This window comes from Sander lucioperca, chromosome 1 (assembly GCF_008315115.2).
Source record: "Sander lucioperca isolate FBNREF2018 chromosome 1, SLUC_FBN_1.2, whole genome shotgun sequence".
Lineage (NCBI taxonomy): Eukaryota > Metazoa > Chordata > Actinopteri > Perciformes > Percidae > Sander > Sander lucioperca.
In genome coordinates, this window is record NC_050173.1 from 47,831,220 (window position 1) to 47,858,916 (window position 27,697).

A 27,697-nucleotide genomic window follows, 5' to 3' on the forward strand; every position below is an offset into this window, starting at 1 on the left:
TGATATTTGTATTTAATTTTAAGCCTGATGAGAACACACTACTATAGAAGGAAATAAACTGTCCAGTTGTTTGAATAGAACTTTTTCAAAAATAAATGTTTAGATTCTTACCGGATTCTGTACACTGATTTTCTTGTTACATGGTTTGTTCAGTCTCTTTATTTTCCAATGATAGCGTTTGGGCAATACACACTACAAAGCATAAACATTGGCATCGTGGCCAAATTGCAGATTTTTATTAATACTCACTGAAAAACATGACATCACAGAGGATTGTTGGATCTAGCCTTGTAAATAACTGATAATCAGCTGTAGTGTCAGTAAACTTAACATGTTTGTTTGGCATACTGTGGTGTATCTTGGTTTGGTGACCTTCTCATACCAACAGTCTTAAGGATCAGACAGAGCCAGGTCTATTTGGACACACACTGTGTTGGGATCAGTTAGCCCATGTTATGGCGGTTTCCATAACCTCTGCGATTAGTGTCTTTCCAGTCATCCCAGTTTCTGGCTTTAAGCAGAGACTCCTCATCGTCATTTTCAGCCTTTCTCTCTTTATCTTCTTCTTCCCTCTCCTTTGCATCAGTGTCCTCCACAGTGACTTTTCTGGGTATTGCCTGGTCAGGCAGCACTCCTTGATTTCTGCGCTGTTCATACCAATCATCTACTGTCATGGTGGGGAGGCTGGGGTAACCAGCCCCGAACACTTGAGCCTGTGAATGAAACAAACATTTTATCACACACTGTTGCACAGTATGTTAAAGATAATACAACCAGTACTACTGCTCGGTACCTTGATTGGTACCGGCCACATTTAATAGGAATGTTTTAATGAACCCCTATCCACAGAAGTGTATTGGAGAGACAGCGAGATCCTCCGGGGGTATGTCAGCTGCCATAAATCGTTTTTTTATGGCAAAAACTAAACAGGAAACCTGCAGTTTTTGATAAAAAGCAGTAACGTTAACATGGGTTTTGTTTATATTCCTTTGTTAGTACTTGTGGAAGCATTATATAATTAAATGTAGGCCTACATGAAATGTGCGGAATATTGTTTTTTACACTGGATATGGCTTTTTCTGTCTACGTCCCCGGCATTTTAGCTTTTCTTGGTCAGAACACTTATTTAGCCTAGTTTAGTCACACACAGTGGCCCTCATTTATGAAATGTGCATACGACCTAAAACAGGCGTAGGACGCCGATTCCTACGCAAAGCAAGGCATTTATCAATTTGAACGTGAGCGTAGGCTGCGATAAAATCTCACGTCTGGTCTGAACTTGTGTACGCAAGTTTTCGAGTCAGTGTGGACTTGCAGTGCAGCATATAATCAGTTTAGAAGGAGAAGTCATCAGTTGATCACTTATCAGCATTGACAGATCTGGCTCTTTAAGAGGACCTCTATGCGCAGGTACAACAGTGCACAAGTACGCGCATGGGCCACGGTGGAGTGCTCCATCGGATTGATTAAGGGCAGATGGCTCTGTCTTGCATCAGTGGGGGGGGACCCTACTATACACGGCAACATTGTTTTAGCCTGTGGGGTTCTGCACAACATCGCGCAGGAAAACAGGGTGCCATAAATGTAGTGATGGAGCCAGATGACCCGTTGCCCAGAGAGCAGTGTCCAGCACAGCCCCAACTGGGGGCTATACGAATCGTTAAATATAGGTACACCATAGGCCTAAGATTGCAAATATAAGCCTGTATATTAAATAAACTTCAGCTGGAGTCCGATTTACCACGGCAACACTGTTGACTGCATCACTGATCTCTTTCCATTCCGCATTCTTTCTATAGCCTTTAATAACAGTTTTCAGGCTGTCAAATAGTACACACGTTAATGCAAATGAACCTGAGATATCAGGGTTTCAATCTCCACCTTTGAAAAGTTCCGCTTCTTAGCCGGATTACGTCTCGCCATGTTGTAAATTGTAGGGGCAAGGCCTCAAACCAAGAATATATTGGGGCGTGAAATTTAAATTACGATCGTTTCCAGTCGCTGCATTTATCAATGTACGACCATTCTTACGCTCTGATTGGTGTGATACGAACGTTTCATGAATCACACGTGAAGCCTGTCGTATGATGATTTCTGCGCTCATATCTGCGCTGGTTTCTATGTTAGGTTGATAAACGAGGGACAGCAAATGTGTCCATTCTCTCCTGTAACACATCAGTTGTACTGGATGACCGGGTCGGACTCAGGACTCACATGCTGTAAAGCGGGGTTCGATTCTGAACAAGAATTTAAATTTTACTCTCGAGATCCTCTGACGCCTCACTGGCAACTGCCTGACCATTGTCAGAGAGGCGTCGATCAGTAGTCAGCGCATCGACAAGACTGTGGCAGGAGCCAAGCTCTGGCAGACGGTCTGTGGCACTTGTCGACACCCGTTGTTTTGAGAATAAGCTGTTCGAAATACACAGTTTAAGATTCACACCACTGAATTAGTGTGTGTGTAAGTGTTAGCTTGGTCACTCTGCTTGAATGTCACAAAAAAAGTGGAAAAAAATCTGCATATAGCAATCTGTAAAAAAAATGGTGGCTGGCCGGGTGATGGACAACCGAGGAAGATACGTTATAGATTTAAGTAGGATAAACAGCAATCAGTTTTTGGCAGATGACTTTTTGGCACGACACCGGTAGCCCACTGCCTTTGCAGTGGGCTACCGGTCTATCAGTCAAGCATGTCTTTACATGCTTGACAGAGCCGTGAAGCCCTGCCCCTAAAGCTGCACACAGGTCTGTTTTTGTCTTCTTTACAACGTGCTGCGTATGATGTGGAGTCTTTTGAAAGACACACATTACATACACAGATGTTCCTCGATTTATAGCTGGATGCACTGAGTAATATGTTAACAATGATTGTCAGCAACTCTTATTTTACGTCAATGGCTGCAGAGATTTCAGGCTTTCTAAAAAAGCATGTCAGTTTGAATCCCTACGTTAGACTGTGTTTTGTCTTTGAACTATCGAAGTACCTTCCATCGTCTGCTCTGCTCTTGGTTTAGAACCTAAATGCTCTTTGGGGCATCATTTGAAAGGTGGACAATGTTGCTGCTATCTTTGCTGGACAGGTAGCCAATGACATCTAATTTGACCTAGTCAATCTAGTCAACCTGACTGGATAAATGATAAATGATGTTTATCGGTTGTTCTTTTATACAGTGACATCCCCAGCAGCTCTTCTTGCTAGTTTTGACAATTAATTACTTCATGCGGCTGGCTCAGAACCAGCTGGCCCACAGTCTCACCTGTACAGCGTCCTTGGTGAGAATAAAGGGTTTCATGGGAGGCCTGACTGGCTGAGGTGGCTGCTTGGCAGCACCCTGCTTCAGACCATCCATCTTCTTGAGTATCTCCACCTCCTGGTCAATGCTTTCTATTTCATCCAGACACACAGTGATCCATCTCCGAACATTCAGAAGGTAAAAATCTCTGCTGACTTCTTCGTCGGCCTGTCCACTGTCCACAGCTCTCCGTACATCTGACAGTCTGGCTTCCAGCTCTTTCTTCTGACGGTATCGCTCGATCTTAGCTTGTCTCTGTTCTGCCATGGAAACCAAGTCTGACGGGCAGGGGACCGACTGGAACAAGAAGCACACATCATAATTTAGAATATCACTGATTCATTTTCAAACTATGCTGTAAGTTACACTTATTTACTTACTTACTTACGTGGTCAACACGGACAAATAAAGGCCGGCGAAAAATTTGTGTGGATAATCTCCTAAGTGCCTTTCATATAATATTAAGTAAAAATAAAATTCAAGTTCATTGTAATGTACATTTCTACCAATTTAATTTAACAGATTCAACAATATATTCATGCTTTTTTCACACTTTGTTTTTCTGAATTACTCATGTAAAGTATTATTGTCCTACCGGTATTTTAGTCAATGCGGATGTATGTGTTACTCAGCTAAGTGTAGTTTGTAGTAACGTACAAGTGCCAATAGATGGCAGTAGCTACATAGGATGTAACACGGGTCTCATTTAGTGCTAGCAGAGAATGACGGAGTTTTAAAGTATGCGGAGGAAAACTCGGGTGAAAGAGCTGCGAGACATTTCGACATTGACCCCAGGAGAATCCGATACTGGAAGAAACAGAAGGATGAGCTGACAAGATTAGCCGACAAGAGCAGAGCACGGCTAGCTGGAGGTGGGAGGAAAAAAGTTAGCCTGGAACTCAAAACAAATAGCTACCGTCTGTAACGTTAATCAGATACTGGTGTGCTGCAAACTAGGGCTGCAGCTATCGAGTATTCTACAGATTATTCCATCGATTAATTGAGTAATCGGATAAAAATACTTTTGTTTTACTGAAGAGCAATAATATACAATAGTTTGGTTTAATTTTCGGAAAAAGCTACATTTTTATTGCCAACATTGCTTACAATATCATCTCTCAAAAAACTAAACATATTAAGTGCATTTAAGTGCCATATTACATTGTTTTTAAAGAAAACATTTTCTGAAATGCAATAACAACCTCAAACTAAAGCATTACATTTGATTACAATGTCACACAGCTCTGTTACACTTATGCTAGTAGATTGTTGATCAGCTGTTTCTCCATGAAGAGAGAGAGTGAGAGAAAATGGTGCGCAACAATCAGCTGTTTTTTCCGAAGGGATAGTCAACAAGTCGGCTCTTTAGATCTTTTGAGATGCTGAAGCATCGATGTCGTGCTATTATTGTGGTAAGCTAGTTTGATTTTGCAGTAGACACACTGTACAGAGTAGGGATGGGCATGATTAGGGGAGAGCGGGGTATGTTGTCACACTTTTCACACTGTCTAACATTTACTGAGCACCATACATCAAAATTGTATAAATCTCATACCAAATGAAAGAAGGAAGTCTTGGGCACATATGTTGTATTCATAACATCTTCATATCTTATCTCATTACGGAGTTGTAGACTGTTGAATAGCGAGTGTGCACTTGTGACAATTTGCCCCATTGGCGGGTAAGTTGTCACACTAGGGTGGGTAAGTTGTCACACTAAATTATCTAAAAATAAGAACACAACTACTTAATTGTGATATTGATTTTAATTTTTAGACTCAAACCAGAACTGGAAATATAAACATTTGTGCCTGGAGAATCTGGAAAAACAATTATTTCAATCCAAACAATGCACATTTCAATCAAAGCACATTAAGTGGCAAGACCACTTTACTTTGAACTTCAAACTCAAACGTTCTATGGCTTGCACATAGATCCTGATAACTGAATGGAATGCTGCAGATAACTTGCTTAACTTAACATGTTTCACCTCTGAACAGAACAGATGCCCTGTATCTGACTAATCAGACTCATCTCCAGAGTCACAATTCTGACACACATAAATTGACTGGCCTGAGGTGCAAGCATCATGGGCCCAATTGTTGCATTTTACACATTTTACCCAGGTCTCCTTTGGACGACTGTTTGAAGATGGCTCTACACAGACGAGGCAGAAGCACTCTTCATCATCTGATGATGACTCTTGCGTGATTTTTCTTCTTTTAGCTGCCTTGTTTTTCGTAGGTCCAGATTTCTGCTTCCCTTTCTTTTGAAACAGCTTTTTGCTAGATTGAGGCTTATTCTTTTCTATTTCTAGTTGCTGCTTCACTGGCGTGTCAGTAAGTATTGCTGATTTGCGTCGTTTTCTTCCTTTGCTGGCTGGTTTTCGGGGGCCAGCTTTTGGATATGGCCGGATGTCCTCTGGAGTTGGTAGCCCACTGTCAGCAATAGCATTGCTGGGTAAGGGTGAGCTGGTGATAGCAGAAGCATAACTGGGCGTGCTAGGCAGTGCAGAGTTGGTGCTGGAGCCTTGCAAGGCAGGGTTGGTGCTGGGGCCTGGCAGGGCAGGATTGGTGCTGGGGCCTGGCATGGAAGGGTTGGTGCTGGAGCCTTGCAGCACAGGGTTCTGAATGGGGCGATCGGTGACGTAGGATGGTGCAAACTCGGTTTCCATAAATATATCTCTGTTGTAAGGTTGAACCCCAGCCACCCTAAAGCCAGCCTGAATGTTTAAGGGGGTTGCAGCCAGAGGATAGGCAATTGCCACAATCCCAGGAATGTCATAAATCGACATTGTCTTCCCAGGGTTGTTCCTCATCCAGGCATCACATGTGCTGTTGATGTGCCTCTTTAGTGGCCCGTAGACAGACCTATCTAATGGTTGGAGCCGATGTGAGCAGTGGGGTGGGAATGACAGCATGATTATGCCATTTTCTTTGGCATAATTGAGTCCATCAATGGAAAGATGAGACTCGTGGTTGTCCAAAAGGAGTAAACAGGGCTTCTCCTTTGAGCACTTTGTTTGTTCACTGAAATGTTTCAGGAAGTCAACAAAGTGTGTGTCTTTCATCCATCCGGAGGAATTTGCCCCTCCTTTGCTGCCGGGTGGCCCATTGATCAGGAAATGATCGCGGAAGTTGACACGGGGGGAAAATAAAGTATGGAGGTATACTATTCCCTGTGGCTGAGACGGCACAGGCCAGTGTGACAAGGGTTCCCCTTTCAGCTGAAGTCAGTGACCCTATTTGTTTGAATCCACGTCTGGCCACCACTTTGTCTGGTTTATGTACAGTGGTGACCCCAGTTTCATCAACATTCCAAATGTCTCCTGGTCCAAACTCATATTTGCGTAACACAATCTCTAAGTTGTCAAAGAAAGCATTAACATTCTCTCTGTTGAAGCTACTTGCCCTGGCAAGGCTAGTTGCCTCTGGCTTTCTCAGTGACAGCGTTGTATGCCGCTTTAAGAAGCCTGTAAACCAGTCTTTGCTGGCCTTTTCTTTTCTGCCCACAAAGGCGCAAAATTCAGCTGGTGTGCCACAGCAAACTGGTAGGCAAGCTTTCTGACCTCACTTGGTGACAGACCAAAATAAATGTCAGCTGACCTAGTAATATATGCAACAAGCTGCTTTTCCAAATCAGGTGAAAAAATCTTCCGTGGCGTTGTATAACCAACCATTGTTGTTGGTATGGCTGTCTGACTTTCAATTTCTGCTCTGGTAATCTTTTGACAATACCGAGTCAGAGTACGGTAATTTATGTCAAAATCCTTTGCTGTACTTCTGATGGATTTGTTCTGCAACTTTACCTGCCTGACTGCCTTTAACATTATGTCAGGTGGTGTACTGCCATGCTCTGTCTTTCGTTGATAATTTCGAACCATCTTCCTTCCTTCCTGTCTTTCCTTCCTTAATTCCTGCCTTTCCTTCCTTCCTTCCTTCCTTCCTTCCTTCCTTCCTTTCTTCCTTCCTTTCTTCCTTCAAACACCTTATTGCAATTAGAAATAAATTACAATATCACAATTTATCATGTTTTTTGAGCATGTTCTATGTGTTTTTTTGTACAGGGGCAAGTTGTCACATGTGACGACTTGCCCCAAAGTCATTGAGACAACTTGCCCCATACTGACATGTGTGCTAATGTTGACTAAATCTCAAGTTTAGCTCAACATATCACTTTAGCTAAAGTATCAAAAGACACGTTACTGTCTCCTCTATTTTGTGCAAATTATTCATTTTAAACATTCATACCTAACAAAGTTGTATTGCATAAAGTGTAAAGTGCAATTTTTTTACTTTTTAAGCAGAAAAATAAGAAAATTGTGCTAACCTCAGATTAGAGTGATCTTGACCACATGTGAACAGGAAGTTGACTATAGAAGAAGAAGTCACATAAAGTGGCTATTTGATTTTTGAGATAGAGCCTCTAGTGTTGGAGTTATGAACAGTGTGACAACTTACCCATGTGACAACTTACCCCGCTCTCCCCTACTCGACGATCGATAATTGATTATTAAGAATTTCGTCGATCACGTTAATTTGTCATCGATTAAACTAATGCCGGTTGCGTTGCGTAGTGGGAGTCTTGAAGCAATGAACTGAATTTCATAGTGTGGCAGCAATTAAACACTTTACCACTCGGGGGCAATATTTGACTCCATACTCAGTTACCTGGCTGCGAGTTAATGTATGGATTTCAAAAGTAATCATGAAGAGGACACGTGTGTTGTGGGACCATTTTGATTAAAAAAAACGACTTAGTTCACTGCAAACACTGAGATGCCGTGTATAAGTACAACACGGCCACGACTCAAATGATGTAGCCTACCACTAAACAAAGTATCCGAGCCTGTTAATGTTGGTGGCGGCCGCGGTGCATCCTGCTCTCAGTCTCAACCTAGCATAAACTCGGCGTTAGCATGGAGGAGCTGCGATGCATAACGAGCAGAGAAAGTTACCCAAGGGACCTGCAAGTTCATTGACATGGATATTAGAACCAGCATATCACATTCCGTCACGACATACCATCACCAGACTGGTAGAAACTCACTACGAAGAATGGAATAAGTAGGGCTGGGCGATAAATCGATTTTATCGATTAACTCGAATGTGTAGTTAACGTTGATTTGTTTAAATGAAAATCGATTTTCTCCTTAACATCCGCCGACGCTCCCCTCTGGGCTCCCATAGCTCCGAACGGGCTCAGCCCTCGCCCCGCGCGTTTGCCATAGAGATACACAAACAACATGGCAGCGACAGGGACTAACATTAATTCTTTTCTTAACTAGTAGTTTCATTACTTACTTATCCGTAATCTCCGCCGAAATGACCGGCAGCTCGCGGTGCTCTGTCCCCGGCTGAGAGTCACCTATTCTCGGATAACTAAACCACCAGCTACCGCTGACCTAAAGGACCACCATGCGGGGCACCAGAGGCGGTGTTGAGGAACTCTTTTGCGGCTCAACACATCTACTAAATGCCGCTGATACGACCGAGCTGTGATGGAGGTCTGTAGCGGCTAAAACAACTAGCAATCGCTGCTCTGTAGCACGGAGCTCCTCTTCGACGTTTGTTTCTACCGCTAGTTACAACGAAGGAGCTTGCTACAGGTATGCTACATTCAAGAGACCATGGGCTGTTAATGTACGTTACTCAGCAACAGGTGAAAATAGGGGCAAGGTTGCACAATAACATTAAAATGATTTGAACTTTTAGCGAGGAACGAGAAGTGAATTACCGGTGTGAAAACAGCTTTATCTCACGCATCCGTTTGTTTGTTGTTTAATATATAGCACCCCCCATCCAAAAAAAGGGAAAACACTCAAACCAATTTATATTTCCACAAAATTGGCATGAATAATCATAATGGTATACATGCCCCATGTGTGTGCGTGTGTGTGAGTCAAAACAAAATAAAGTTAAAACTTGTTTTGAACAATTTCTTTGTCATCTGCAGATTGATTTTAAGTAGGGGGAGAAAAAATCGGGGATTTTATTTTTAGGTCATATCGCCCAGCCCTAGGAATAAGGTTCCCCAGGTTGGCCAAGTTAGCGCGGCTGTTTTCGGCAGCTGGACTGACGGTCACCAGGTAGCGGTCGCGTCTGACCCCAGATCATGTCAACATGCTTATCTTTCACAACAAAAATCAGTAGACTGGTGCAGAAGTTGTATCTGAGTTAGCCTACTGGTTATTTTGTTATTAGGCTTTGTCCGTGCCTTGGATAGTTTTGAGTTACATTTTGAAAACCTGTCAGATCTAGTATTAATATGTTTTTGTTAAGTTATTATTTAACATGATTCTTTTTATTTATTATTTTGGAACAAACGACGGTCTCTGTTTAAGAACGCCGGCACACAGCTGCAGGTTCTGCTGCTTCCGAGCACCGCAGCTCATATATCTATAATCTATATCTATAACCTCCAGTTTAACTGCCACAAGTTGTTCTTCTTGTAATTAAGATCACATCGAGGAAAAACACGCTGTATTTTTGTATTTTCATTGCATTTTTAACTTATAAAAAGTTAAATAAATAATAAATTTTAATATCAAAATATTAATGATTAATCGATCGTCGTTCGTTAATTCTCCCGACGATCGACTAAGAAAATTTAATCGAATGCCCATCCCTAGTACAGAGTTTTTGTTTTAATTATGTTTGAACTGATTCCAAACTTTGGACACTTTCTGTCATTTTCTCCAGCCTGTCTCTTCTCTTAGCCCCTCTTTCTTCATTTTGTAATCAGTCTTCATGACATGTGTCGCCAGCAGCGTCTGCCCGGTGTGCGGCAGTAATAATCCTCCGTGCGGAAACACCGTGAGCGATACAACGTTGCTAACATTAATTAAACAAAGCTAAAACTAAAAATAAGAATTACTCGATTACTAAAAACAAGATTTTTAGTAATCAAATTATTCAAGTTACTCAAGGAATCTTTTCAGTCCTACTGCAAACCAGCAATGCAATTTTACAAAACTACTGTATGCTCTTAGTGTAATCTACCAGCAATACCATAGTACCTGTATTTGAAATAAATACCCGGTACATTTACAGGGTTCAAACTGACACAATGGTGGTGTTTGATTAATTCTGACCCAAATTGCTTTGTCGCCCTTCTGGCTGTTGTTGTATATGGTGATATTTTTGCAGTTTCTTAAAAAATGAATGATCTCTGTCCACTGGAACGCTATGGCTTTTCATTTATAACAGTTTATTTAAAACAATTATACTTATCAAACAGATGGAATTAGAAATAAAGGCCTGCCTCTAACAAAAGCCTGCTTCAAATAAAAGCCAGGTACCTTCTGCAGTTGTTTACATTCCTTTGCATTTTAGTTAGTTCAATATTAGCCTGTACACAATGTCATTTGTTTATTTATTTATTATTCATAATATGTTCATGTTGTGGCAAAAAAGTGTGTCTTTTTTTGTTAATTTTGGCCAAGTTCGGATTGATACCAATCCTGAGTATTTGATTGGCGCATCCCTATCCAAAAGCACAACCAGTTTTATTAATGTTACTCTGAGTGAGCAGTGTTACCAGAATTTTTAAATTTTGATTACTGTTTTGATTCACAATTAAGGTGGAAAACAAAAGTTTTGTGTTTAATGTATTTCCGTTGATGTTGAAATGGATTTTAAAACATATGATATTGAAAAAAGTATTGTTAAGGAACCGGCATCGAAACCTAGGTATCGAAATTGGCACCGGATCGAAAGATTTTGAACGATGCCCAGCCCTGAAGTTCATTGGAGCCGCTGCTTCTGCAAAAAACGAAGTGTTAAAATATACTGACGTTAGGTCCTTCGCTAGGCCTGGGTTTAAGAAATCTTTGTATCATATGAAACTAGAAGACCTAAAGGAATCAATTGGCACCAACTATGTCATGCTAGCTTATCGGGAAGGGGGTTAAATAACACTCCAAAGTTAGGCTACATTTTGGCGAGGGAAAACTGGCATGGCCATTTTAAAAGGGGTCCCTTGACCTCTCACCACAAAATATCCCTGGTCTGACCCTGGTTATTGGCGTGAAAGAGGTATAAGTTACATACAACTACTAGGGCTGCACAATTAATCGCAATTTTATCAAAATCCATATATATCCAAATAGCAGGGTGGCGTAATATTTGTTAAAGGCAAAATGTGTGTCAAAACATTCTAAAATAAAGTATTGTGGTGCTGCAGAGACGTCCCGGCATACAAATCTTATCCTACAGACATCACACATCAATCAATCAATCAATCATTCATATATATATATATATATTTTATTTATTTATTTTATTTTTTTTCAATGAAATGAGAATGATACAAAAATGATCATTTCTTCCAATATCGTGAATCAGTCAAAATAATCGCAATTAAATATTTTCCTCATACCATGCAGCCCTAGCAACTACCATGAAACTATTGATGCAAACCATTAATACTGCTTCTGGTTCATTCAAACTGATCAGTTAACTTTATGTTATACAGATTCTACATTTTGACACTTAGCGTTATGCATTTACATACACATCACTTCTCTTAAGAAGCAATTTTATTGTCATTTATGGTAACGTTAGTGCTATTGTTTAGCTAGGCCACTTACCTTGGCTGTTAAGTTTCCATTTTCTGATTCTTCGTCAGGACTTGTGCTTTCATTTGTCGAATTTGGCAGCTCAAACTGTGATGTGTTATACTCTTTACACCTCTTCAAAAAATCCATAAAGTAAGCCCGGGCTGTTTGGACTACCTCTAGTCGTTTGTCTCGGCTGGTCTGCTTCATGGTCAGAGCTCCTACTAGAGCAGGCAGCAGCAGGTATTTCAGGTCGGCCGTGGCTATCTCCTCAAGCTCTTCATTGCGGCTGAACAGGTCGAGCTGGGCCACCATTCTAGACGCTTCTTCCAACATACTGATACCACGTTTAACTTTGACCTGGATACTGGTAGAGCCAAGTGGTTCGTTTGCAATGTCTACCTCCTCAAATATCTTCCACCCACGATCTAGCAAGTCACATAATTTAGAAGGCTCTGCAATTGAAACATCGTTGGTGTTTTCACATTCCGCCATCTTGTCATAGCTTTCTTCTTCTTCTTTTTCTTCTTCTTCGTTTTCTTTCTTCTTCTTCTAGCTTTCTGACAGACTAGATGCCTTGCAGCACATTGCTGCCTCTCACAGGTCAGTCTCGATATCATTCGGAGGTATTGCCATTCTCATATGGGTCTTTTTTTTAACAGACATTATAACACAGTATTATTACAATACAGAAAAATAATAATATACAGTCTATGGTTTTTATCCACATGGTCCATCACGGAGTATTTCATCCTGTGTACTTTATATATTTGGCCAGTTTAGGGCCCACATTTACAAAGAAATTGTTGAATCTGTCAACCACCTCATTCACATTTGTCAACGTCATGTCATTGTCCTTGAAGTTTTCCGGATAATTCAATTTGTTAAGTCCTTTTGTAATAATAGTGTTAATAGTATTCCATATTCCTTTTTACATTATATTTGTTATTCTCTATTATTATAATAATCCTTCTACATCATCAAGCAAATAAAACAATATGATGGTTTTGATGCATTTATTATAAACTCATGTATATATTTGAAGGTAAATATATAAAATGTTGCATAGGCCTATTACAATATAACAAACAGCAGATAAAAAACAACAGCAGATAAAAAATGGCCCGCAGAAGTTAATAAGTCGCTACATTTCTGGAAACAGGCAAGCTTTGCATGTAAAGGCAATGTCGTCATCAATCACCCCATTGTCCTCTGCACAGAATTCATGAAACCAACGGGATCAGACTGCACAAGAAACCCACTCCTCTGTGGACTTAGGGTCTTTTGAGTTGCCATAAGAATGCTGGCAGATAGCACAAGGATCCTGGTTGACTTGACGGACTTGACTGGTTGTGGCCTGGTTGAGTGTTGTTGACTTTTGCTTTTTCCCCTTTTTTTCACCGCTTTTCTTAAATGAAAGAAAAATGGTCGTCACTGGTCAGATCATATGATGGACCCTTTGCCTTCTGGCGGCTGGTAGTTGGGCGTTCTCTGACCGGAAGGGCGATCAGTGATTTGAAGGAGACCTCTGGCTGTGTCACCACTTCAACTTCCTGTGCCAGAGGTGGTGGGGTGACAATAATGGCGGACAGAAGAAGGTGCTGTGGAGATTGTGGAGGAGGAGAGATTGCTGGCTTGAACAGCATCATGCAGAGGGTGGCAAGGGGTGTGCTCTGGAAGATTGAACATTCCTTGATGGTAGGAATCATCATCATCATCCCCGTTATTGTTATCACACGGAGGATGGCTTGGAGTTGCACATGCAGGTTCTACTGGAGTCTCTCCAAAGGGTCTCTCCGTTGTTTCTGATGGTATGAACAGATTTATCTTTATCTTGTCTGGGTTGAATGGGAATATCCCTGACCCACGAAGTCCACCCTGGGCATTTGAGGGAGTTGCAGCTTTCTTCCAGGCCTTGGAAAACAGTGGCATGAACAACGCCCTGTCAAGTCGCTTCCCTCCACTCTCCACGGTGACCCTTCGTCCCTCAAGCCTCCAGAAATGTTTTAAACGGAGTCATGTGATCATTGCGAGGGATGCAGTAGTTTCTCACCACGGCTCCACAGTTTCCCCCTTAATCTTTCACATTTTATCCGCATATCTCAAACTTTAGTAGTTTTTTTAATTTTTATAGACGTATTCAACACTGTCATGGCGACTTCATCGAAGACAGCTGCTAAGCAGACAACTTCTCATTCAGTTGATAGTGAAGAACTTGCTGAGCTAGAGGAGGCTATCCCCAAGTTCGTGGAGGATGTGGTGACTCAACTCTCAGCTAAAACGCAAGCCATGGTGGCTGAGCAAAATGGCAGAATTTAGGAGTGAAATGGTGGCCATGCGGGCTGACACTTCAAAGTGTATGGAGCACATGGAGGCAGGTGAAAACCGCCTGACTGAAGTGGATAGCCGTCTCTCTGCATCGCTGAGCAAGCTAAGGGCAAAGTGTGCCAGTCTGGAAGATAAGGTAACTGACATGAAAGACAGTTCACGTAGAGACAATATACGGGTGCATAGGATCCCAGAAAATACAGGAAAAGTTAAATTTGCTTACCTTTCTGTCTACCGCTATCCAAAATTGGTTTCCGGGGCTGGGTTCAGTGGAAATTATGCGTGCACATCGGGTAAGCGCAGCGAAGGAGGACGCTAACGGCAAACCCATTTCCCGCACTCTCCTGTTGAAGCTGCTACGTTTCACCGACAGAGATAGGATCATAGGCACTGCACGGAAAAGATAGGATCATAGGCGCTGCACGGAAAACAACTGTGGAGGTGGACGGGGTGGCTATTCGCCAGATTACAGCACACAAATTTTCAGACGCCAGCTGTCCTTCTCTGCTTCAATGAATGCTTTACAACAACTGGGCTTCCGCACCTTTCTCCTTTACCCTGCTAGGCTGAAAGCAACGTGTGGAGGAGCAAGCCACTTCTTCAACACTCCACAAGAAGCTAAGGATTTCACGGAATCTCTCAATGAATAAGTGTTTGTTTACTTTTTTTTTTTTTATTCATTAAGGGAACAAAGTAAGGTTACTATTTTGTATCAATTTAATACATAACTCCGCCATGCGTCTTAATTTGGGATTGGACTGCTCAATGTGATGAGCCGAAATAGACTGTTTATCTAACTAGCGAGCATCACTTGGTATCTTCTGTATGTTTGATTTAGTGAATGGAGTTGACATGGCAAACAATTTTCATATTATTTACCTTCTTTTCTCTTAAACTTTCTCCTGTTTCCCTTTACTTTCATTATTACTGTTTATTATATTTTTACCTTCGGTCTTTTACTGACCAAAATATTTATTTTCTTTTTATACTGCGGTATTCTCAATGTATATAGTGGGTGGTGGGGGGCTGCGAAATGGCCTACTTGGAGATGTTACTCTACCCCAGGATCATGGGTCCAACATTTAGGGGTACACCGGACTCTTTAAGAGTGGTTTCTAATGTGTGTTATTGTTATGATGTTAACAAGGGCGTGGGTGTTTTCAGGCTCTCTCCCGTTCTTTGGAGAGGGCTGGGGTTATGGCGATAGGTTTATCAGGGTTGGTATAGGTCTCTCTTTCTTGGTTTCTACTTCCTAAATCTTTTGCAATTGGATTGCTGCACTGCTCGACATATATTATGTATTTATTTTTTCTTTCTCTACTTTTCAATCTCATATGCAATGTAATTATTTTCTGACATAGCTTAACATGACTAATCTACATGTTATTAGCTGGAATGTTAATGGGCTGAATGGCCAGATTAAGAGAACTGCTTGCTTAGACTTCTTACGTAGACAACTAGTGGATATTGCTTTCATACAAGAGTCACATTTAAAAACTGCAGACACTCATCGTTTAGCAAACAAACACTACTATGTAGCTGCCTCTGCATCCCTGAATTCCAAAACTAGGGGTGCATTTTTTATTGAAACGCAATCTCTCTGTTACGGTTTGAGGATATTTCTGTTACCAGTTTGTTCATTTCTGTTGCCTTTATTTGTTTTATTGTGTATTATTCCTGTGTTCTGTGTTGTCAAGTTTCTGTGTTTAGTTGTGATTTCAGGTTTTTGTTAGTGTTCCTGTTTCCTGTTTTATTTTGATAGTCTGTTTTCTGTCCTGTCATGTCTAGTTTTACTTTTTGCCTTTGTTGATTGTCCTGCCCCGCCCTGATGTGTCGTGTCACCTGTCCCTCATTTGTTCATTACCTCTTGTATTTAACCCCTGTGTTCTCTTTGTCTTTTGTCAGATCGTTTTGTGTCCTGGTGCCATCTGTTTGTATCTCCTCCCGGTCAGTTTGTGTGTTCCTGTGTCTGTCTCGGCTCCCTGGATTCCCTGTTCTTGTTTTTTTGTACTTTGGACCTTTTTGCCTGTTGCCTTCAGGACTTCCTTTGTTGTTTGCTCCCCTCATTGTTTTCCAATAAATCTTTGAGTTTCAACGCTGCTCCTGCCTGCCTCCCTCTCTCTGCGTTTGGGTCCACCATTCCTCACTATCACGACACTCTCGTTAAATATACTAGATCAATTTGGCAGTGAGGATGGCAGGGTTGCATACATCAAAACTATTATTTCAGGACGTAAATTTGCCTTTATCTCCATTTATGCTCCTTCTCAATATGAACCTAATTTTTTCTCCAACCTTACTACAGTTTTATCACACCTTCAAGATTTCTTACTAATCATAGGTGCAGATATGAACACTTGTGTAAACTTATCATTGGATAAATCTGCTCAACACTCTACCTCCACACAATTAAGAGCCTCCAGGGACTTTCAGGACTTTTTATCTTCTCTTAGTTTAGCAGACTTATACCGTACAATTAATCCCACTTCCAAACAGTACACTTTCTATTCAGCTAGAATATATTATTTATTAGCTTCACCTGCCTCCTTTTCTGAAATACATAATATTGTAATTAAATCCTGCTCATTATCAGATCACAGTATAGTCTCAGCTCATCTTATACTCCTGGGCACTCCTCCTAGAGCATCACGCTGGCGTTTCAACATCTCTCTTCTCAAAAATGAAGAGTTCTGTGTCTTTTTTAGCAATGCACTAACAACCTTTAATCGGATTTAATGCAGGGTCAGTGGGAGACACCAGAATCTTATGGGATGCCATTAAGGGCTCAATAAGAGATTCATCAATCTCCTTTTCATCTCACCTTAAAAAAAGAAGGCTTCTTAAAATAAATGAACTGGAGGATACCCGTACACAACTTGAGGCCAAACGACAGAGCGCACAAAGTGATGTCTTACTAGGGAAAATATCTACAACAAGAGCCGAATTAAACTCCTTACTGAGGCAGAGGGCAGAGTTCTTGATGCACAGAACAAGAAGGACATATTATTTCAATGCATCTAGACCAAGCCATCTATTAGCTCTAAGACTGAAACTTAACGTAACATTTTGGCCATTAAATCACCTCATCGTACTTTAACTGAACCTGGTGAAATTAATTCTGCATTTAAAACATTCTATTCTACCCTTTATCAATCTGAAGTAACACTAGACTCAAACACCTGTGAAAACTTTATTCATGATCTGGAGTTGCCTTCTCTCTCCAACCAAGAATCAGGAAAACTGAGTTCTCCCATTTCCTTCGAGGAGTTGAGAGAGGCCCTTGTCAGTATGAAGAAGGGCAAGTCCCCAGGGTGGGATGGTTATATCCAGAGTTATATCTTGCTTTTTGGGACATACACCACTGCTGGATATGATTAATACTGCGATTGATAAAGGTGCATTCAACTCAGGTGCTAATGCTGCTATAATCTCTTTACTTCCCAAGCCAAACAAATATCCTTCCCAGTGCAGTAATTATAGACCCCTATCTCTTCTCAATGGGGATGTCAAGCTCTTTGCTAAAGTACTTACTACACGCCTATCTGACAAAACTGATACATAATGACCAAACTGGATTTATTAAGACCCGTCTAGCATCTGATAATGTGCGCCTTCTCAGTTTATTAAGATGATCAAGGTATTGTATGCCAATCCTTCAGCAATGGTTAACAGGAAATATTTGCTCCACCCAGTTTCCTATATCAAGGGGCACCTGTCAGGGTTGCCCCCGTCCCCATTACTTTTCGAAAGTAAAATTAGACAGCATCCTGCTGTACTTCCTATTACGTTTTGCAATACAGAACACAGAATATCATTATATGCAGATGATATCTTATCTTTATGTTAGGGACGCAGGGTCCTCCATACCACATTTACTACCCACCTTTGATTTATTCAGCTCTTTATCTGGATATAAGATCAATTGGACTAAATCATCATTAATGCACTTAAATTCGGCTTTATCACTCACGTCCCTGCCCTCTAACATCCCAATAGTGAGGCAGTTTAGGTACCTTGGTGTTGACATATTCCCTTCCACATCTCTCATAGCATCACAGACATAGGCATAAATAATCCTAGTCATAGTCCTGCTTCCACTGATTTAATTTCCTTGTCTTATCCTTTGCCTGCCTCTCTCTCTGTGTCTGATGATCTCTCTCTGTCTTTCTTGCCTTTGCCATTGTGATCTGAAATACATTTTATTAAAGTCAACACTATATTCATGGAATAAAATGGAAGGGCCTTATTGAGTTGCTATTTCTGCTATTTTCTTTAAGACTTCCTACTCCCTTCACACACACACACACACACACACACACACACACACACACACACACACACACACACACACACACACACACACACACACACACACACGGACTCAAGCCCGAATAAAACCTTTAGTTTTATTGAATTGGCTGTAAGCGGTCAAAAAAACGTGTGGCTACAAACCAAAGGCACCTAACTCAATGACAGCTCCTGGCTTTTATACACCAGCTGATGCAATTACTACCCTAATCAGCTGATTGCCAAAAGGCTGTGATGATATGCCATTCACCAAGATGAACACAAATTATCAGCTCACAATGAGTCCAGTTTACTGCAAATGTCACTGCATCCATGCACAATTGATCAAAATAAAAATTAACAATGAAATCATAATTTTGGCTCCAACAGTAGCTATATCTTTAGATAATGAAGTTCGGAAGTGTTTAGGGCCCAGCACAATAACTTCAGTTTTGTTTGAGTTTAACATCAGAAAATTGTAGGTCATCCAGGATTTTATATCTTTAATGCATGGTTGAAGTTTAGCTAACTGACTGGTTTCGTCTGGCTTGATTGCCAAATATAATAGGGTGTCATCCACATAACAGTGAAAGTTAATTGAGTGTTTCCTAATAATATTGCCAAGAGGAAGCATATATAAAGAGAATAGAATTGGTCCAAGCACTGAGCCTTGTGGAACGCCATGGCTAACATTAGCGTACTTGGAGGATTTATTGTTAACATTAAACTGCCCATATTAGGAAAGAAATCACTTTTCTGGGATTTGGAGTGTTATTTTGTGTCTCTGGTGCTTCCACACGCATACAAACTTTGAAAAAAAAACCATCCCTGCTGTTTTGAGTGAGATACGGGTTTTTGAATGTGCCCTGCCTTCAGTCTCCGGGTGAGCTGGTCAAAATCTGCACGGCTTTCTACGTCACTAGCCGAAATAAGATGGCTAACCGCAACCGTTAGCATGCTAGCGCTAGCAGGCTACCTCATTCTCAATGGCAAAGCACTGCTACAACACACACAAGATCACCATAATTTACAAAAGAACTACTAACCTGTGCACCCTCGTTTAGAAGAAGTCTCCCGGCTAATCCTGCCTTGTAACTGACCGAAGTTGGAGAAACAGCCTCTCTTTTACTGTCTGAGCTAGCTGACATGATCTATGATCTGAGCTACTGCGCATGTACAAGTGCAAACAAAGATAGTACAGAAGAAAAGATGTCTCACTCTGTAGCTAAAACAGAGACCTGAACACAAGGTGAAAAGAGGAGCTGCAGCAGTGAGAGAGAGCTGTGCAGTACAACAAAAACATTTTTTTTTTTTTTTTTTTTTAAATTAAACCATGTAAACCTATTTTGGTATAACCTTAAAATACAATTATGAACCTGAAAATTAGCATAATATGGGAGCTTTAACAAATTGCGATCGATCAGAGAAATAGGACTTAAAGCAGCTTAGTGTGATTCTTTTAATGCCAACTAAATGTTCCAATCTGTAACAAGATGGTATGGTCAATCATGTTGAATGCAGCACTAAGATGTAATAAGACAAGTATGGAGACAAGTCCTTTGTCAGCAGCAGTTAGAAGGTCATTAGTAATTTTCACCAGTGTTGTCTCTGTGCTATGATGCTTTCTAAATCCTGACTGAAAGTCCTCAAATAAACTATTGCTATGTAGAAAATCACATAACTGATTAGCGACTACCTTCTTAAGGATCTTGGAGAGAAAGGGAAGGTTAGATATAGGTCTATAGTTGGCTAAGACTTCAGGATCGAGGGTGGGTTTTTTCAGAAGAGGTTTTATCACAGCTACTTTAAATGACTGCGGTACATAACCTGTTAATAAAGACATATTGATCATATCTAGTAATGAAGTGTTAACCACGGGTAATGCTTCTTTAAGTAGCCTCGTTGGGATGGGGTCTAAGAGACAGGTAGATGGCTTAGCTGAAGAGACTTTTAACATTAATTGTTGAAGGTCTATAGGATAAAAGCAGTCAAAGTATATGTCAGGTCATGTCTCATTCTTTCTACAGTCCTGCATTTAAAGGTGAACTGTTAGAAGTTGAGGGCAAAAGGTGATGAATTTTATCTCTAATTGTTTTAATTTTGTCATTAAAGAAGCTCATGAAGTCATCACTACTCAGAGCTACAGGAATAGATGGCTCAATAGAGCTGTGACTCTCTGTCAGCCTGGCTACAGTGCTGAAAAGAAACCTTGGGTTGTTCTTATTTTCTTCTATTAATGATGAGTAGTCTGATCTGGCATTTCTGAGGGCCTTCCTATAGGTTTTCAGACTCTCTTGCCAATCTAAACAAGATTCTTCCAGTTTGGTGGAACGCCATTTACTTTCAAGTTTTCGCGAGATTTGTTTTAATTTGTGAGTTTGGGAGTTATACCAAGGTGCTAGTTTCCTTTGCTTCATCATCTTCTTTTTGAGGGGAGCAACAGAGTCTAAAGTCGTCCGTAGGCAGGCCATAGCATCGTCTACAAATTTATCAATTTGGGAGGGACTAAAGTTAACACAAAGGTCCTCTGTTATATTAAGGCATGACATTGAGTTAAATGCTGTTGGAATATCTTCCTTAAATTTAGCTATAGCACTGTCAGATAGGCATCTAGTGTAGAAGCTTTTATCTAATTTCGTATAGTCGGGTAGTAAGAATTCGAAAGTTATTAAAAAATGGTCTGATAATACAGGATTCTGCGGAAATATTATTAAATCCTCAATTTCGATGCCATATGCCAGCACAAGGTCGAGGGTGTGGTTAAAACAGTGCGTGGCCTTATGCACACTCTGACAGAAACCAATTGAATCTAATAATGAGTTGAAAGCAGTATTAAGGCTATTGCTGTCAACATCCACATGGATATTAAAATCACCTACAATAAGTACTTTGTCTGATTTAAGGACTACACATGTACAAACTCAGAGAATTCCAATAAAAATTCAGAATACGGACCTGGAGCTTGGTAAATAACAACAAATATAATTGGCTGTAATGTTTTCCGTGTTGGATGTTGAAGATTAAGAACAAGGCTTTCAAACGAGTTATAATTTAGTTTAGGTTTAGGATTAATTAACAGGCTTGAGTCAAACATGGCTGCAACTCCCCCTCCTCGGCCTGAGCCTCTAGGAATTTGAGTATTATTATGACTGGGAGGAGTGGCTTCATTTAGACTAACATATTCTTCATGGCCCAGCCAGGTTTCGGTAAGACAGAATAGAACAATTTGATTATCTGATATCAAATTGTTTACCAATATTGCGTTAGAAGACAGAGATCTAATATTTAATAGTCCACATCTAATTTTCTTATTCTGTTCTATCGATGCAATGGTTGTCTTGATTCCAATTAGGTTGTTAAGTATAGCCCCTCTTTTGTTTACCTTTGATTTAACCGATCTGAGTCGGGGGACAGACACCGTGGTTATTACACTATGAGTGGACGACTGCTCCAACGGAAGCACAGAGGAGCGCACTGCGCTGCACCTTTGATTACTAATATTAAACTTGGGTTGTCATGGTTTATGACCGACAATAGACTCGGTCAGATTTTTTAATATGAGAGCGGCTCCGTCCCAAGTGGGATGAATGCCGTCTCTCCTAAGGGACCGTTTGGTATTTATGGAATGGCCCACCGGAGGAAAATAGGGGAGGGTCATGTCTTTTTATATTTTGCTGAGGGGAGGGTCATCCAACATTTTTTAGTCTGGGTGGGTGGGTCACCCAACTTTTTCATTCATGAAAAGAGCAAAATTTCAAAGTGGCTTGTTTGGTACATATTTATCCATGTAGCTCTCAGTCTCGGCCCCCTAGCAGATGGTTCTGACCGCATACACGGAGTTTGCTGGGGGGGCAGGAGGAGCACTGCCCCCCTGGTGGCTCAAACGGGTAATTGCATTGTTTAAAAAATTTGTGGAATAATTACATCTGGCATGACCAGATATTTTATAAATATCTTAAATAACACAAAACAACTAAATGGTGATAGGTAATACATCTGATCATATACTGCTTTGGTAAAAAAAAATATTACCTGGCTGACGATGGGAGCAGCAGGACGCAAAAAAATGAAAATTACTGTTGCACTAGTCTGGACATCTTGCCGTGCCAACCAGTGTTGGGCAAGTTACTTCCAAAATGTAATACATTATAGACTAGTTACTGTCATTTGAGAGTAATTAGTTATATTACAATATTACTGTCTCTGAATTGTAATGCGTTACACTACTTTTGCATTACTTTTGAGTTACTTTCACCAAAATAACAGGGGAAATTTGATTTGGCAGCTAGCTTGTGAATTTCACCACCGGATCAATAAAGTCTCGTCTTTATCCACTTTAATACATCATAGATTATTCATATTTTGTGTAATTAATATAAATATGCAAAGTAACTAAAGCTATACAAAATAGATAAGTAAAACATATAATAGGCAAGTAGGAGAAAATAAAAATACTCAAAAGTATGGCATTGTTGTAAAATGTTTGTTTATAGCACTTCAATAAGAAATTCATGTTGTTTAGGTTAAAACACTCTAAAGGAAATGTTCAATTATAGTGTGATTAAAACTCACTATTAACATTATTTACAGTACTTGATTTACAGCTGATTTATGAAAAGGTAGCCTACACAACCTTATTTAACAGTAATTTAGTTTTACTGCGAACCGTCACAGGAAGTGCTTTTATTTTGAAGTAGGCTACATGGAAGTTGTCTGTTGTGTAGCCTACTCTTGCTAGCTTACTGAGAAGCAACATTTCCGTCAGGCTCAAGTTGTTCACTTTCTTGTTTGTAAAACTGCAACATATTGAACAGTAAATGGTCACAGTAAAAGACAAGCGTTTTTGGTCGTCATTCGAAGCCATTCCACTACAGGCATAGTTACTCTCCACGGCTGATAAAAATGCAATGATATTTACGTGTAGCAAGCAAGGGGGTAAGCCTCTCCTCGGACCGCGAACCTCCTATGGCGCCATTTTAATGCTACAAAGCGATCACCTCCCGTTAGCATTCCATTGACCGCCATTCATTTTGGCGCCACTTTGACAGCGAATAACTTTACATCTGAAGCGTTTAAAGACTCTATTTGTCCATTGTTCATTTCTAAAGAAACACGACAATGTATAAAAGGCTCCATTACCTTGTACCTCACGTTATGGCTCCGTAGTAGACGTTTTTATAAAAATAGGCTAACGATTGTGTCATAACCACGCGACTTACTGTCGCATAGTAGAGGAATTACCGTATAGTACAGGAGAAGCGCGCAGGCAGTTTCGTCTCACATTAGCTGTTTAAGTGTAATTACTAATGTTAACTAGCATTTTAGTTAGCAATAATTAGCCTGTGCCTATGTTATCTCCTTACATATACCTACGCTCTCCGTCTCTGCTAGATTGGGAATGATTGAGATTTCTCTTGGCACAGCTACCAGAAGACTTACAACTTTCAGACACGTTGCTCACGTCACATTTACGTCGTCTCTCTCAGTTGGAGGCTGCGCAGTAACGCTCAGCGCTCACCGGAAAAGTACTTCTAACGGCCTTCACTGGTCTCCGTCCAGAGCAACGGGATCTGTTGGTCCACTCTTATATACAGTCTATGGTAGCAAGCCTCAACATTAATTCCCGACATGTTTATATCTGTCAGCCGCTGACGTACCGTCACCTGTTGGGACATACATGCTGTCCGCACCATCTCTGGTTCTGGTTCTGACCACGGGAACAGAAACAGGACAGCTCACTTCAACGCAGCGTAATAACTCCTGAAAATAATATCCATCTCGCAAATGTATTTGTCATCTCAACCATCGAATACAGCGACAGGAAAATAATACGGCTTTTTTTTTTTCCTGTGAAGAAATGTGTCGCGGTGTTGGTGAATTCTTAAAAAAACCAATGCACCACTAAATGTTGCGTTAAAATGCATTGTAACTCGCGTTACTGAGATTGTAACGAGTATAATATTACCGAAATTTAATTAGTAATGCGTTATATTACTGCGTTACAGCAAAAAGGAATACATTACTGTAATCGCGTTACTTTTGTAACGCGTTACTCCCAACACTGGTGCCAACCTTGCAATAAAGGTTTCCTAAATGCCATGTATATAAATGTGATGTCAGCTTACTAATTGATTGCGGATTTTGTGTAGATTTGGACTTTTATATGTTTATTCCACTTTGTTTAAACATCGAAGTGGAGAGGCCTCGTATGTGACACTCATATCGGCCTTGCTGGATACACCATATCATTTACCTTTTTGTGGATCTACTGATCGCTGTGGATTACTTTTTTTTTGTCGTTGGATTACGGCAAAATGCGGATCTTTTTTCTCAACGTGTCTTAACGTTTTATGGTGTGACTGCGCTTGGTTTCTGCGTTTGGAGAGGCATCTCAACAGACTGTAGGTCCAACACTGATTGTTCACTGTTACATTTTAGTTGATTTTAACCGTCTGTCTATTGCGTTCCAAAACAGCTGGGCGAATTGTTAAATTGTTACAATGTAACTTAAAAACTTTAAAAATAAACATATGTGTTTTGGAATATAATGTTCAGCTTCGGCAGCTTTACCTATGTGCTAAAATATACAATGACGATAGTGACAAGTCCATAGCAACCAGTGTTGAATTGGTTATATCCCAGCGTCCTTTGCTGAATGGTCTCAATGTTTTATTGTTTTATTTCATATGAATACTAGTTTACTAGAGGAGTAACTTAGTATTTGAAGTAATGCAGTAATGCATGAAGTGTGCATTTAGTTTCCATGCTTATTGTGTTTCCACAACAATGTTAGTAAGTAAATCTACTGAAATGGCCACCACACCATAACAGAGGAGTGTGATGTGTAAGATGAGAATGCAGAGGTTAACTCCTGTACATCATGGCTGTAAAAATCAAATGGTATGTGTACTTCTTTGTTAAGTGCAAACTTGCACGCGAGGGGAGGGTCATTCCTTTTTTTCAAATCATTTTGGAGGGTCATAGGAAAATTATTACTGACGAGGGCAGGGTCACGTCTTTTTAGGTTAGAGGCCACAAAACTCATCCGGTGGCCCCTTAATTAAATAACGACCAGTCTCTAATCAGACCAGGCTTTCCCCAGAACGCCCCTCCAGTTATTCACATAGCCAGCGGTTGAAGGCTGACATGCACATTTCATCACTGATCAGGTTTGGCAGGGGTCCAGAGAAAACTACAGAGTCCGACATTGTCTTTGCATATGCACAAACATAACATTCATTTTTTAATTAATCTTTTTTTAACACTAATTTAAACAATAAAGCAGAGTTGAGTAAGTTTTGCTGGAGCAACAAACTAGCGTCTGTAACACGGGAACACTGGAAATGACAAAATACACTTACCGTAAGCGTCAGCACGTGTGAGGAATCCGACATGTATAGTACAGAACAGCATGTTTAGGATCCCCAAAACACAGATTAAAACACTTCAAAAAACAAACAATGATCCAACAAACAAAATGAACAAGAATTTACTTTACATAACCCTAGTCTTATATGATTTAACAGGAGTTAGGAGGAAACAGTGTTGAGATTTATAATATCGTAACTTTCTGTATGGATCATAGTATAGTACTACGGGTATTTTATCTGCTGAACCGTTAACATTTGGCAAAAAAACTAACATATTTAATTGACTGTCATTTTTAGAGATTTTAATGGAGAAATATTACATATTGTACCTTTAAGGAATAATTTATAAATGATCCAACAAATATCAAAACTACAATTAGGTGACTAAGGTTTCATCACTGATTGTGGTCAGACTTGAGAATTGAATAAATGAATCCCATAGTTGCTACAGGCTCTTTGCTTACTCACCTCTTTACAACTAGGTCCTGACTGCTCAGTCCACCTGACCTCCCTCTGCTGTTTTAAGGCTCTGACACAGCAACCCGACGGCCGACCTTCAGCAGAAAAGCCGAGTTGATCAAAAAAGTGCCTTGGAACACATTGAAGCTACGCTGACTTGAGCGTACGTTCTGTGCGTGCGTGAGACGTAATACGTCTCCATAACAGCAGGCAGCGCTAATCTGTATTGTCGCCCAAAAAAATGAAAACTGGCAGCTGATTGGACGAACGTGTCACGTGGGTCTGGCTGCTCTCAGATTTTACAACCGAGCATAATGGCGGCTCGTTTCGGAATACGATCTCATATTTTACGAAGCTAGTTCACCGAAACGTATTCCTGAAAACATTTTAAGCGAGAAATAGGCCATGCAGTTGCTGAATCTGTCTTCATTTCGGATCGTCAAAGGTCAGATTTTGAGAGGCGTTAGTCAGGCTCATCCCACTCGTCATTTCCGGGTTAGTGCTCCACCAATCAGATTGGCCATTGAGTCCGACTGTCAAATCGACCCAAATGAAGGCCGACGGCACGGAACACACCGAACAGACTCGAGTCACTGACCTCGCCAGACAGATGGCCGATAATCAGGTTGGTTTGTCAGCCCAGGTAACAATTTTTGGTTCCCAGAACATTCCAGGAACGTTCCCTGAAGGTTAGTTTTTGGTTCCCATGGAAAGTTTTCCTGACGTTTAGGGAACGTTAGTTTTTGGTTATATCGACCGTTCTCAGAACATTCCCAAAACCTTTAGAGAACGTTCGACTACCGTTGCAACCTTTAGGGAACGTTCCCCTACCGTTGTAACCTTTAGAGAACGTTCCCCTAACGTTGTAACCTTTAGAGAACGTTCCCCTACCGTTGTAACCTTTAGAAAATGTTCCCCTACCGTTGTAAGCTTCGGAAGCAACTCACAAAAAGAGACTAGAATGACTGATAAGTCTCTGAATGTACGATTCTCTATGACCTCTCTTATACAGATATTTAGAAAGGCTGCTGCGTGGAGACAAGTTGCCCAGGACGTTGACATGTCACGTCAGTAAAAATGTGATATAGCGGTATAATGTCAATAGTTCGATGTCTGTTGCTAGCTAACTAATTAGCATTAGCAGGTTTGTTTATCAGTACCATAGCAATGCTGGAATTGTCGGATAGGAACCATCCGTAGCCTTTCGCAAGAGTTCAATTTTTGAGCGCATCCGGAGGACCAACTGACATGTTTTTTTTCGCACCGCACTCGTTCGGACCCATTCGCATGCAGTCTGCGAATCTCCATAGGAAATGAATGACTTCTGGTCGTTTCGAAGCCGGATCGGAGCTGATTTCAACTCCCAGTGTGAAGGCTATAATAACCCTTAAGTAAGTTTATGG

At 40.7% G+C, this 27,697-nt stretch overlaps 1 protein-coding gene and 2 long non-coding RNA genes across 3 annotated transcripts in view; 1 reads left to right on the forward strand and 2 right to left on the reverse strand.

Moving 5' to 3' along the window:
• The window catches only part of LOC118495801, a 542,497-nt gene that overhangs the window by 344,575 nt on the left and 170,225 nt on the right, over window positions 1-27,697 (reverse strand). The gene's annotated exons all lie outside the window — the stretch shown is intronic.
• On the reverse strand, window positions 205-12,389 carry igbp1 (immunoglobulin (CD79A) binding protein 1). Its single transcript, XM_031313806.2, has 3 exons — window positions 11,884-12,389; window positions 3,258-3,590; window positions 205-713 (listed from the first exon to the last, which is right to left on the reverse strand). The coding sequence occupies exons 1-3, from the start codon at window positions 12,343-12,345 to the stop codon at window positions 444-446; spliced, it is 1,065 nt and encodes a 354-aa protein (XP_031169666.1). The 5' UTR covers window positions 12,346-12,389; the 3' UTR covers window positions 205-443.
• Window positions 10,291-27,674, forward strand: LOC116060303. The gene is made up of 3 exons (XR_004107478.2): window positions 10,291-10,440; window positions 12,981-12,982; window positions 27,662-27,674. It is a non-coding gene; the product is annotated as an uncharacterized LOC116060303 (long non-coding RNA).

Bases quoted from the DNA above. Each gene is read 5' to 3' on its own strand.
- igbp1 (XM_031313806.2), bottom strand. From the start codon at position 12,345: ATGGCGGAATGTGAAAACACCAACGATGTTTCAATTGCAGAGCCTTCT. The intron at 3,591-11,883 runs GTAAGTGGCCTA...TTCTTGTTCCAG, and splicing joins ATGGAAACTTAACAGCCAAG to TCGGTCCCCTGCCCGTCAGA. The intron at 714-3,257 runs GTGAGACTGTGG...TTTCATTCACAG, and splicing joins TCACCAAGGACGCTGTACAG to GCTCAAGTGTTCGGGGCTGG.